We start from the raw sequence: 12,584 nt of genomic DNA, 5'->3' as shown, positions 1-12,584 counted from the left end.
CCTTAATATATTTTAATGTTATGGTTTTTGTTCTTTACATAATTTTTTTTTAAGTTTTATTTTATTAACATTGTTTTTTATTATTATAATTTCTTAATAAATTATCATTTATGGTCCGTTACCTTACTTCGTCCTCCTCTATATATAATTGTTTGGATCCATCTTTTTCTAAACTTTTATCGTTTACTTGATATAGTTTTATCGTCACCATTCTATATGTGGATTGTTGAAAACTTAAAATTAACATTCTATATTAAATACCAAATATGGTTTGTGAGTACTCTTTGTTTGGTCTTTTTATTTTTAAATCCAAATTTACTAAAACAAAATCATGTTATATATTGTCAAGGATGTAGTATAAAATATAAAACAAAATCGAAATACCTATTTAGGTTCCGGTCATAGAAGATTTTCATCTTTATACTTTTTTCCCTTAATTAATTTATATTTAAAAATTTTATCTTCTCATAATTTTAAAGTTAAATTATTAATATTTTATATATTACGATTTGATCAATTATTATATTTTAAAGTTAAGTTTTGACTCCATACATAATTTTTTAATAATTATTTTATATTGATTCTTTTAGAATATATATGTTTAATCATCTCCGTAATATATATAATATCAAACTGTGTTTTTCAACATATTGATGCTTCGGCAACATCCCATGGTCAAAAACACCGGTTTATATAATTTTGCATAATAATAATAATAATAATAAATAAATAAATAAATGAATGTGGATGCGTAAGCCTGTAATTGTAATTCGATCAAATATGTCGCATTCATGACATTCTAGCTGTGATTGCTAATGCAACTTCCTCTAGTTTGCTACCGACTGAAACTACAGAAAAGCTCAACAATTGTCGTCCCTCGACGTTTTTCCTGCAGTGGAAAAGTTTGCGAGCGACAGACAATTGGTCACCATGGGAATCAAAAAAGTGCAACTATGAGTTACAGAAAACTTCCCAATCAAATCCCTCTACTAATTCGTAACAAACCTCAATCAAACCCACAACCTTTTCAATCAAACTCTCACGCCAAACAATCCACTAATCTCATCAAAGCGTACTTCAATAATGGCCTGCTCAACCACGCACGCCAACTGTTCGAAGAAATGCCTGACCGAGACGTAGTTGCATGGACAGCCATGATTTCTGGATACACAGGTTGTAACCACCACAACTCTGCGTGGATGATGTTTAAAGATATGACGAGGGAAAGTTCCGATCACCCAAACGCCTTCACCTTTTCAAGCGTCTTAAAGGCTTGTAAAGGCATGAAGTCCCATTGCTGTGGTGCTTTAAGCCATGGCCTTGCTTTGAAGCATGGACTTGTTGGTGCCAGCATATATGTCGATAATGCCCTTTTAGACATGTACGCCACTTGTTGTGTTACTATGGAGCTTTCTCATTCCGTGTTTCAAGAGATTCCTGTGAAAAATCAGGTGTCTTGGACTACACTTATAACCGGATTCACTCATAGAGACAATGGGGTTGCAGCCCTTGAAATATTCCAACAAATGTTTATGGTATGTAAATTGTAAATTGTAAATTGTAATAACTCATTCCATTCCATTCCTTCCTCATTCCATTCCTTTTTCAATAGGAAAAAGCCGAACAAAGCCCGTATAGTTTCTCAATTGCAATCCGCGCATGCGCAGGAATCACCTCTCACACATACGGAACACAAATCCACGCTTCCGTGGTCAAACACGGGTTTGACCGTAACATTCCCGTATCAAACTCATTACTCGACATGTATTGCAAATGTAACCGTTTCCAAGAAGCCGACAATTGTTTTAAAGAAATGAACGAAAAAGACGACATCACATGGAACACATTAATATCCGGATACCAAAACTCCAATCCAATCAAGTCCCTACACTTGCTTTCACAAATGGAGCTTTGCGGGTGTCACCCAAATCACTTCACATTCTCGAGCCTCATCACCGCGTGTACTAATCTCTCGATTTTGACCTCCGGTCAACAAATTCACGGAAAGATTTTCAAAATCGGACTCGACAACAATTTGCCATTAGCGAATTCGCTAATCGACATGTACGCAAAGTCCGGTGACATCGAGGATTCCAAAAGGGTATTTTCGGAATTGCGTAATCGGGATGTTGTTTCGTGGACTTCGATGATGATTGGATTCGGGAACCACGGGTACGGAAACGAAGCGGTTCGGTTGTTTAATGAAATGGTGGATTCGGGTATACGACCCGATATGATTGTATTTATGGCGATTCTTACGGCTTGTAGTCATTCGGGACTTGTTAATGAGGGGTTGGATTACTTTAAATTGATGATTAATGAGTATGGAATTATCCCGAGTAGAGAGATTTACGCGTGTGTTGTTGATTTGCTCGGGCGGGGCGGGCGGGTTGGGGAGGCGTATGAGGTGATAAAAAGTATGCCGTTTAAAGGGGATGAATCGGTTTGGGCAGCGTTCCTTGGAGCTTGTCGGGCACACGGGCAGCCGAAGATGATGAGTGAATGTGCCCGAGAGGTGTTGGATTTGAAGCCTAGAAAATCGGGGATTTATGTGTTGTTGGGTGATATGTATGCTTTGGAAGGTAAATGGGGTGATAGGGTGAAGATGAGGCGGTTGTTGAATGAATCCGGGAATAAGAAAGTCGCGGGGAGGAGTTGGGTGGAGGTTCGTGATCGGATTTATAGTTTTGTTGCCGGAGATGGAGATAGGTGTGATTCGTATGTGGGGCCCATTTACGAGGTTCTTAGCGTGTTGGGTCGTCACATGGTAGAGAAGATTGAAGTTTCTTGAGTTTGAAATTTTCATTTTTTTTTCTTGTGAGGTTGGTATATTTGATTTTATTTTTACCTAATTAATTAATTATAACAGTAAAAAAAGTTTTGTATTTGGATTAGATTTCTATAATTGGGTAGTTTTGTCATACAGAGAAATATAATAAGCAAATCAATAAGAGTATGATGCTCAATTATGTTATGTATTCCTTGAAGAAACATCGAAAACGATGGTTTTTGATTGATTTCTAAATCTAAAAGAGGTATGTTGAGACTTTAAGTGGCGTATATGAAGTCTCAGAAAGAAACTAAAGAAGAAAGCACAAAAGCATGGACTCCTTTTATATGCCAAAATATTATTTCAGTTAAATAGAATTAAAATAAAACATTAAGATTGAACTAAACACAGCATTGGGGAAAAAGTGTTAAATGCAAGACATAGCGATGTACTTTTATTGATTTGGTTATTATACTTTTTTCCTTCTTTCTATTACAATATTGTATTATGAAAAAAATTACCAATCTGATAGCTATATCATCAAATACAAAACAATTTTATTGCTATAGTTAGTTAGATTTTTCAAAATATAAAGGGGTAAGTTGCATCCTCTAAACTACCACACCAAACCAAACCCGCTCTGAGGCCCATCACATGGGGTGGGTCACGGAGCTTGCTGAATCACGCTTCCTTACCAATATATTTCACAGGCTCTTCCATTTTTTTTTTAAACTCGTTGTACTTTAAAAAACCTACCAAGTTATAACATTGTCCTTTCATTTTTATTAGGACATTATACTTTGAAAAATTGGTGTAGGTCATTTTTAGTTACTTAACTTTTGGTTTTGTGCTCATTTGATCACTTAACTCTTTAAGTTTTAAAAAGTTATCAACCTTTTGATTTATGCTTATTTAGTCACTTAACTTTTGATTTGGTCCCTTAACTTTTAGATTTGTGCTCATTTAATCACCTAACTTTTAAACTTGTGCTTATTTAGTTACTAAACTTTTGAAAAAATTTACAAGTTTAGTAACTAAATGAAGACAATTTTAAAAGTTAGGTGACTAAATGTGCCCAAACCAAAAGTTAAGTGACTAAATGAACACAAAGCCAAAAGTTTGATGACTTTTTAAAACTTAAAAAGAGTTAAGTGATCAAATAAACACAAAACCAAAAGCTAAGTAATCAAAAATAACCTAAACCCTTGAAAAATCTACATAATCATAACATTAAAAATTGTTTTGTATTTATTATTTAGATGGCATTGCTATAATTAATAGATTTGTTAAAGAACTATGTTCTAATATGAATAAATGAAAGTATTACATTGGTATTTCTAGAGATTAACGAATAGAAGTTAGGAGTAGTAGCAATTACCCAAAAGAGAAATGCTTCTTTGTTATCCTAATTAAAGAAAGGTAAAACCCATCCATGATTATCCCCACATGACACAACCAATATAGGAAGGTAATGCCTAGGCTTGAACATGAAACCTTATCATCTCCTTACATACAAACATTATAAAAACTCTTTGTCATTTATGTCAAAAGAAACCTCATTCGTATCCGATGAACAAGCCACCATTTTCACTTCTCCACTAATTATATCCAAAGTTTCCACAATCTCACGAATACGAGGATGTGTCTTATCACCAACAAGAAATTCATGCACCACACCATTCTCTTCAATCACACTACACCCCGGCATTTTATCAACACCTTGTTGAACCATCAACTCTCTTATATCCGAAACATAATCCCAACTCCCCTCGGAAGCATAAATATTCGACAATAAAACATGAAACCCATCATGGTCGGGTTGAAGCTGAATCAGCTTCAACCCGACCCTCTTTCCCATTTCAATAGCACCATGTTTCTTACAAGCACCAAGCAACGCACCCCATGTAGCTACATCTGGTGCCATTGGCATACTGTCAATTAGCTTTTCAGCTTCTTCAAGAAACCCCACACGCCCAAGAAGATCAACCATGCATCCATAATGTTTGATATTCGGCTCAATTTTGTGTATATTGATCATGCAATCAAAGTAGCGCCGCCCTTTCTCCACCAACCCCATGTGGCGGCAACCACCAAGAACCGCCACAAATGTAATCTCATTAGGGACTACACCAAATCTTTCCATTTGTGAAAACATTTCTAGCGACTTCTCGACCTCTCCATTCATTGCAAGCCCTAGAATCATAGCGTTCCATGATGATACTCCTTTTTTCTCCATTTTATTGAAAACCTCATTTGCACTTTCGACACACCCTAGCTTCATGTACATGTCTATAAGGGTAGTACCAAGAATAAAATTAACTTCTAAATTGTTCTTTTTTATATACGTGTGAACCCATTGACCTTGGTCAAGAGCGGCTAACTGTGTACAAGCCGAGATGACACTAACCAAAATGGTCTCATCCGGCTTAACGGTTCCATGAACCATCATCTCATGGAACAAGGTTAGAGTTTCGTCGAATAGACCGACTTGGGAGTGTCCGGATATAAGTGCACTCCATGACACTACATCTCTTTCAGGCATTTTATCAAACACCTCACGGGCTTTATCAAGTGAGCCACATTTTGAGTAGCAAGTGATCATGGAGTTCCAAGAAATAATATCTAAGTGGGTGCTTGAATTAAAGAGTTTTTCTGCAGCTGATATATCTCCCCAAGTTGAGTACATGTGAATCAAAGCGTTTTGGATGTTAACATATGATGCAGTTCCACTCGTTAGAATTAATCCATGGATGGATGTTCCTGTGTTCACAATTGATGATTGAGCACACGCAGAAAGAACACTAATCACTGCAACTTCGTCTGTCTTGATTCCAATTCCATTCATTTCGATAAACAAATTCAAAGCCTGTTGATGCATGCCGCTTTGCTCATAGCAACTAATTAATGCAGTCCAGGAAACGAGATCTTTCTCTTTCATGTTGATAAACAACTGGTAAGCTTCAGGGACACGTCCACACCGACCAAACAACACGATCATGGAATTTGATGCGATTATATTCTTCTCAGGCATCTGATCAAATATCAGCTTTGCTTCTTCTACATTACCCATCTGAACGTACCCAGCCAAAATTGAATTCCATGTAACTGAATCTCTCACAGGATTTTCATCAAACACCTTCCGTGCATCCACCATATCGCCACAGACACTATACATATTGATCAAATTGTTTCGTACATAAACATCGGAATCAAAACCCATTTTCACTACATGGTTGTGTATCTCTTTCCCCTCCAAAATTGAACACCTAGCGATGCACGCTTGGATTAGTAGAGGATAAGTATAGCTATCCGGATAAACATTGTTCTTGTTATTTAACATCAACTCGTAAAGAAAAACAGTCTCTTTTGGATGGTTTATCTGCAAGTAAGCACGCATCATGGTGTTATAGATAAACCCATTTGAGCTCTCGATGCGATCAAAGATTTTACGAGAGTAGTGAAGATTAATGAATGAGGATTGACCAGTAGAGAAGTTGAGGATCCTGCTTGCTGCATATGCGTCTTTTATGAATCCAGTGACGATCATTTGACAAATAATTTGGTTGAATTGTTTGAAATTTTGACATTGTAGCAAAAAGGCGTCCACGATTGACTGATTTATAGTCGTTTTATACACTGATTTGTAACTCGAAGCTGATTTAATCAGCTGTGCAGTCTTCATATAAATTGGGGGAGCAACAAAAATGAAAAGCTCGACCAGTGGCCCCTTCGCTGCCAACAACGAACCGCAGGTTAAGTAACTATAGATTTATGTGTTATATGTCGAATTGGTAGAGGGTTAGCATTTTTTTTAAGGACAAGTCACTCGTTATCTTCACCGCTAGCCCAAAAACCCTTGGTATAGTTTTACATCACATGAAAAGATATGGATACTATGGGATAATGACATAAATGAAGTAACAAATTATCGAAAATATTTTATAAAATATCTTGAATGACAGAAAAATAAAAATAAAAATATTATTACATAACAACATTATGTATTTTGTATTTGGTTGATATTTTAAAAATATTTTCTATATATTTATAACAAAATTACATAAATGGTCACTATGATTTAGCAAATGTCATGAATTCGGCTAATGTTTTTGAGGAAGATGGTATGTCGTTTCTAAAACTTACATGTATGGTCTTTAAGCAAGATGAAATGACTTCTTTTTCCTATTTAATTTCTTCTATTATTAATTTTTTTGGTTTAATTTCAATTATAAAAAGGAAAACAAAAATATCACCCCTCATCCCACACAACTTTTCTCTTACATTGACTCATCTAATTCATGTCTTCTCATCTTCCTCATCTTTTTATCATTCGGTGCTTCCCCTTCATCCATAACTTGCACGTACACTCAAAGGATTTTGATTATGTCTGATGAACCTGTAAAAAACATCTTCATTTTGTATCAAACGAAGCATCTAGAACCAAATTCCTACAACTTCAGCTCATTGGTAATTTAGATAGACAAAATTAGGAAAGGAAATGAAAGTGAAGCCAAACATGGTCGTAAGCATTGCTTTGACGGTTGCATTCATGGTAATTTAGATAGACAAAATTATGGGATTTTGTTGAGAAAGCAAAAAGGGTTAGAGTAGGAATAAGGTGAAACATAAGGTTAGTTGATCTATGTACATCTCAAAAATCAAAAGAAAATTTTCTGTTTTTAAAGTAGTAAAAACCATTCCATAATACCATAAGTCAAGAAATCCAAAACAAGAGTTTAACGTTTTATGAAAACATTAGAGTAATCCCAAAATCTTAAGGTGCGGAAAACCATCGGTAGATGCAATATAATTAAGCCGACTCCGTTCTCTTGCTACTAGAAGTACTTAAAACAATAAAACCTTGAATCGTAAGCATAAAGTTTAGTGAGTCCCTGAAAATATCACATACATAACGTGTCCCGCCCAGTATACATGTAAGAGTAACAAAGACAATCTAGCATTCTACACAGTATAGTGCGAAGACTCGACACGCGAATCATAGTAAATTAAATTATATCTCATAAAGACGGGAAACTGGTACTACACACCACCTAATGAATCATAGAAGGTACAAACCAAAACTAGCATTTGATGAAAAGTCAACCCGATCAAAAAAGTCAACGGTCAAAGCCAATAGTCAACCACCACGTCGTGGCCAACTACTGATTGGATTATGGCAGGCACACGACAAAACAATCGTAGATGAAACCAACTACCATGCCTTGGTAAGGCCCTTTCCATGCCGATAGATGAAACCTGCTACCACGCCTTGGTAAGGCCCTTACCATGCTAGTAGATGAAACCTGCTATCACGCCTTGGTAAGGCCCTTATCACGTCGTGGTCTAGCTTTATTAGAATTGCGATAGGTCTGCCCACCATACAAGCAAGGCCCTTGCCAAGTCATGAGGATACTGGCAGATCCAATTCTTTGCCAATGTCTTAATCTATTAAGCCAAACATCCATAGTTTCCAAAGAGCTTCTTAGCATCCTTAGGGATCACAAAAACCCTATTTATAGACATGCATGTAAAACCTCAAAATTTAGACCAAAATTTTCATTTTTAATTTCCCAAAATAAAGTTTCACAAACAAATTCATCCAAAAACATAAGTGTTTTAAACAAACATCATCACAAAATATCAGAGTATCTCAAACTGCCCCAGTAACAAATCTTCCAGCGAGTGTGTACAATCAAACCTTCACCTTCCCACGGTCCTCAGAAGTACCTGAAACACATAAATCAACAAATGTAAGCACAAAGCTTAGTAAGTTCCCCAAAATACCACATACTTCACAACATAAATAAACATCTATGGGTTATCGGCAACCCTAAAGACTATCAACAGTCCCAGTAGGCAACAACATGTCCTATGGGTTATTAACAACCCTGGAGACTATCCGCAGTCTCAATCATACATAACAACATAATACAAAAATAATAGTAGACCCATCATCTATTCTACAACACAAGTAAGAATAAGTAAGGAGACTCACCTAATATTGACGGCAAGTAAATCTCACACTCGAATTGTCGGAACTAGACTCCACCCGACCAACGAAATAATTAACCCTAATTAATAATTGAGCTCCATAACTCAACTCGCAAGTCCAAAACCCACAACTAAGTCCTTTAAGGGCAAAAAGACAATTTTGCCCCTCCCATGGCCTAAAAGCCTAAATCTTGACCAAAAGTCAATTGCCCAACATGTAAGTTAGGCGTACTCTTTCTTATACGACTACTCGAACAATAACCAATCAGGAACGGAACCGACTATGCGGGGCATAGCCATGAGTACACCCGATGTACTCCATTTGATTCAACTTTCACCAACTTTTGTGTCTTAATCCATTAAGACATCTAACCCAACTTCTTATCTGACCATCCTAGGGTGTCTTAATCCATAAAATCGTCGACTTTAAGCCTTTGCATTTCTAGAAAGGACCCAATGCAACAAAATCTAACTTCCATCACACTCTATGTGACTTTACCCACGCATGGGCCATATGAAATGATCAAGCAACCATTTTTATGAATCTACAAGTCCTAAAATGCATGAAAGGACATTTAATATTCTATGGAGTGCTACCAACTCATAAAGGTCCAAACTTGGGGACAAAAATCTCATAAAACTCATCCATGGAGATCAAATAGGAAACTCATCAAGGTATAAACTTTATACCTGAAAAAGATGCACAATAAGGAGTGGTTTCTGGATCTTCAAGCCTGCAAGCAACAATTCCTTCATCTCTAGCCTTCTTCTTCAACAACATGCACCAAAGTCCACCAAATTCACTTAATAAGCTCCTAAACTCTCATTAACAAGATTAGACTCGAGATTAGGGTTTGGGGAGGGAATGGTGGTTGATAAGGATAATCCAAGGGAGTTATAAGGTTGATTAAATAGGGAGTAACCCTTAAAAATTAGGGTTTAGTGACTAGGCTAGTACGCCCGACGTACCACACACACCCCCAACATACTAGCAAGACATCAACAATCCTGCATCACTCGAGTACGCTGTGCGTACCCTCAAGTACGCCCAACATATGGCTAAAACACGAAGCTTTTACCATAAGGGACCAATTATGCAACTTTGATAAAGTTAAGGGCTAGAAATGATAATACTTGGAAATCAGATGTTACAACGCATATTCAATTCATTCCATACTCCAAACTAGGTCAAAATGGGAGAAATGGGACAAAAACCTCATGCATAGCATCCAATCATCATAGAAGTCTAGATAATAACCATAAAATAAACTTGGGACTTCATCGATCTATAAAGTTGGAAAATTTACCAAGATGGATCACTAAAATCTCATTAACATGAATAAATAAACTCAAAACCAAGATCTAAGATGGAATAACCATAAAGGTGATGGGTTGAAGGGCTTACAAAGGTCCAGAATATGCACAAAAGTTGTAGATGAGCTTGCTTGGTGATTCCTTGCTTTACAAGATCTTCCTTCTCCTTTTAAAGACCACAAATCACCAAAAATGAGTTCCAAATAATCACAAGAGAGTAGGGTTTGCTTGAGGGTTCTTTTAGGGCAATGGGGACTGAGGGTGGATGAAACCCTAGCCCATATATCCTTTTTATATAGGGCCCAAAGCATGAAACCTAAGTTTTTTTTTTTTTTTTTTGCGGAGAGTGGTGCCATGTCGTGGTGATTAGATTACTACGTCGTGGTGAGGCTACACTACCACACCGTGGTACTTAAAACACCACATTATGGTAAGGTAAAAATCCCTAATTTCACATTGAACTCATAAAAAGGATTTTAAAGAATAATACCTGAGAATCTGGATGTTAAAATCTACTTCATCTTCATGATGTATGTGCGCTGGGTAAAACCACAGAATCGAGTGGAAACACTGCCACTCCTGGTCCTTTGGAACCACTATCACTTTCCTCCATCCTCTGACCATCATCCCTGCACCATCTATCCCACAACCATTGTCTAACCCACTGTTAATCTAGAGCCTAAAATGACTTAAAATACCACTACATATTTTCCACCCCATTTCCTCATGTTCTTCATCGGGGTTCACCCTCGACATCTTCATCTCCGATCACCATCATCACTTTTGTAGTTGCATCCAATTAAACAAAAAGAGGAAACATGTGCATCTGAGTGTGTATTTAATTTATCAATCCAGAAAGCACACCCCAAGAAATCACAACGAACATGCCCTAGAAATAGAATCAGAAACCACATCACTCAAATTAAATCAGAAACCTACAATCAAACAAGGACTTACAATCAAATCAATCGATATAGAACATAAAGTGACATTTCCCCGTCTAATCCTCTCTTTATCACCCAAATCGGGCCGATGATATACGTGTTGATTCAAACACTAAACACTGATCTTTGCTTTGTTTCTATCTTAAGATGAAAGGCGATGAAGATGAGGTACTGAGGTGGGTAGTGATTGTTCATGAAGACTATGACAATGAAAATGATGAAAACAATGTGTAAGGAAGACGGAGGGGATGAAGATGAATGGTAGGGTGAGGGTGATTTTTTTATTTAATTAAAACAACTTGCAATTAAATAAAAAAATAAAAGATATTAATAAGAATATAAAAATTATTTTATATGATTTGGGATCAATCACACATTATAAAAATCATATTCATAAAAAAAGGGAAAATGACTTATAGGGTAAGATATTTTTTTAAAATGTACACATTTAGTCCTTATTCTTTTTTTCTTGTAAAATAAACCCTTATAATTTATTTTTTGTAACAATGCAATCCTTGTGACCGGTTATACCCGGTATACCGGTCATATACGAATTTTCTTTTAGGGAAAATGACTTCATAGGGTAAGATACTTTTTGAATTGTACATATTTAGTCCTTTTTTTTGTTTTTTTTTTTGTAAAATAAACCCTTATACTTTATTAATATATACACATTAGGTCATTTTCACTGGATTCTACAGGTTTTGCTGATGTGGAAGCACAAGTGACACTAAATAGCAATTAATTAGCTTAGTCACCGGAGGTGGGTGATCCTCCAGCAATAAGAAAAGGGCGGCGACCCTTCTCTTTCTCGTCTCTCTTCATTTCGGTCGAACATCAACAGCCAAACACCCTTTACCTGTTGTGTTTCTCCAATCTGTCTTTCTTTACCTCCATCTTTGAGATATAGTGCCAGAAAAAGAAGAAAGAATCGATGAGGGGGCTACCAGAGCACCTCCTCGCCGCCAACTACCGTCTCTACTTCCTCTTGCCTCCCACTTCGACCTTGCTGTTTTTGCCATCATTCCTCCTTGCTACCAGTGATGTGTAGGAACACATAAAGGAGTCGCCGGAGATAAGGTTCTCCCTCTTTTTCATGATGAATAAAAGTTGGAAAAATCTCGTTGTAGATATGTGGATGCCACCTAGGTATTTAATTTCAACAAAATAAAAGAAAGGGGAAATGACTTGATAGAGTAAGATACTTTTTGAAATGTACACATTTAGTCATTATTATATATATATATATATATATATATATATATTTTTTTTTTTGTAAAATAAACCCTCAACCTCAGTAAAACCTGTAGAATCCGGTGAAAATGACCTAATGTGTACATATTATTAAAGTATAAGGATTTATTTTACAAGAGAAAAAAAAATAAAAACTAAATATGTACATTTCAAAAAATATATTACTTTATCAAGTCATTATCTAAAAAAAAAAATTAGTAACAACTACAGTTGTGAATTTTAATAATTTTGTCCTTTATTCATTTATGTAATTGAATATGGTTATCTATAAAACACCACTTTCGTCACCATTAAGGATCCCCATAGTTTAA

General features: G+C 36.1%; 2 protein-coding genes across 2 annotated transcripts; one reads left to right on the top strand and one right to left on the bottom strand.

The window, feature by feature from the left end:
• Positions 1–741: 741 nt before the first annotated feature.
• PGN (Tetratricopeptide repeat (TPR)-like superfamily protein) lies at positions 742–2,930 on the top strand. Its single transcript, XM_078966948.1, has 2 exons — positions 742–1,535; positions 1,613–2,930. Exons 1-2 carry the CDS (start codon positions 816–818, stop codon positions 2,789–2,791), a joined length of 1,899 nt encoding a protein of 632 aa, XP_078823074.1. The 5' UTR covers positions 742–815; the 3' UTR covers positions 2,792–2,930.
• A 1,122-nt stretch (positions 2,931–4,052) lies between these two features.
• Positions 4,053–6,408, bottom strand: LOC145013343 (pentatricopeptide repeat-containing protein At1g31430-like). The gene is made up of 2 exons (XM_078972140.1): positions 6,254–6,408; positions 4,053–6,149 (listed from the first exon to the last, which is right to left on the bottom strand). Exons 1-2 carry the CDS (start codon positions 6,284–6,286, stop codon positions 4,290–4,292), a joined length of 1,893 nt encoding a protein of 630 aa, XP_078828266.1. The 5' UTR covers positions 6,287–6,408; the 3' UTR covers positions 4,053–4,289.
• Between the last annotated feature and the right edge of the window lie 6,176 nt (positions 6,409–12,584).

This window comes from Lactuca saligna, chromosome 8 (assembly GCF_052625555.1).
Source record: "Lactuca saligna cultivar CGN05327 chromosome 8, ASM5262555v1, whole genome shotgun sequence".
Lineage (NCBI taxonomy): Eukaryota > Viridiplantae > Streptophyta > Magnoliopsida > Asterales > Asteraceae > Lactuca > Lactuca saligna.
This window is presented reverse-complemented; position numbering and strand designations above follow the sequence as displayed.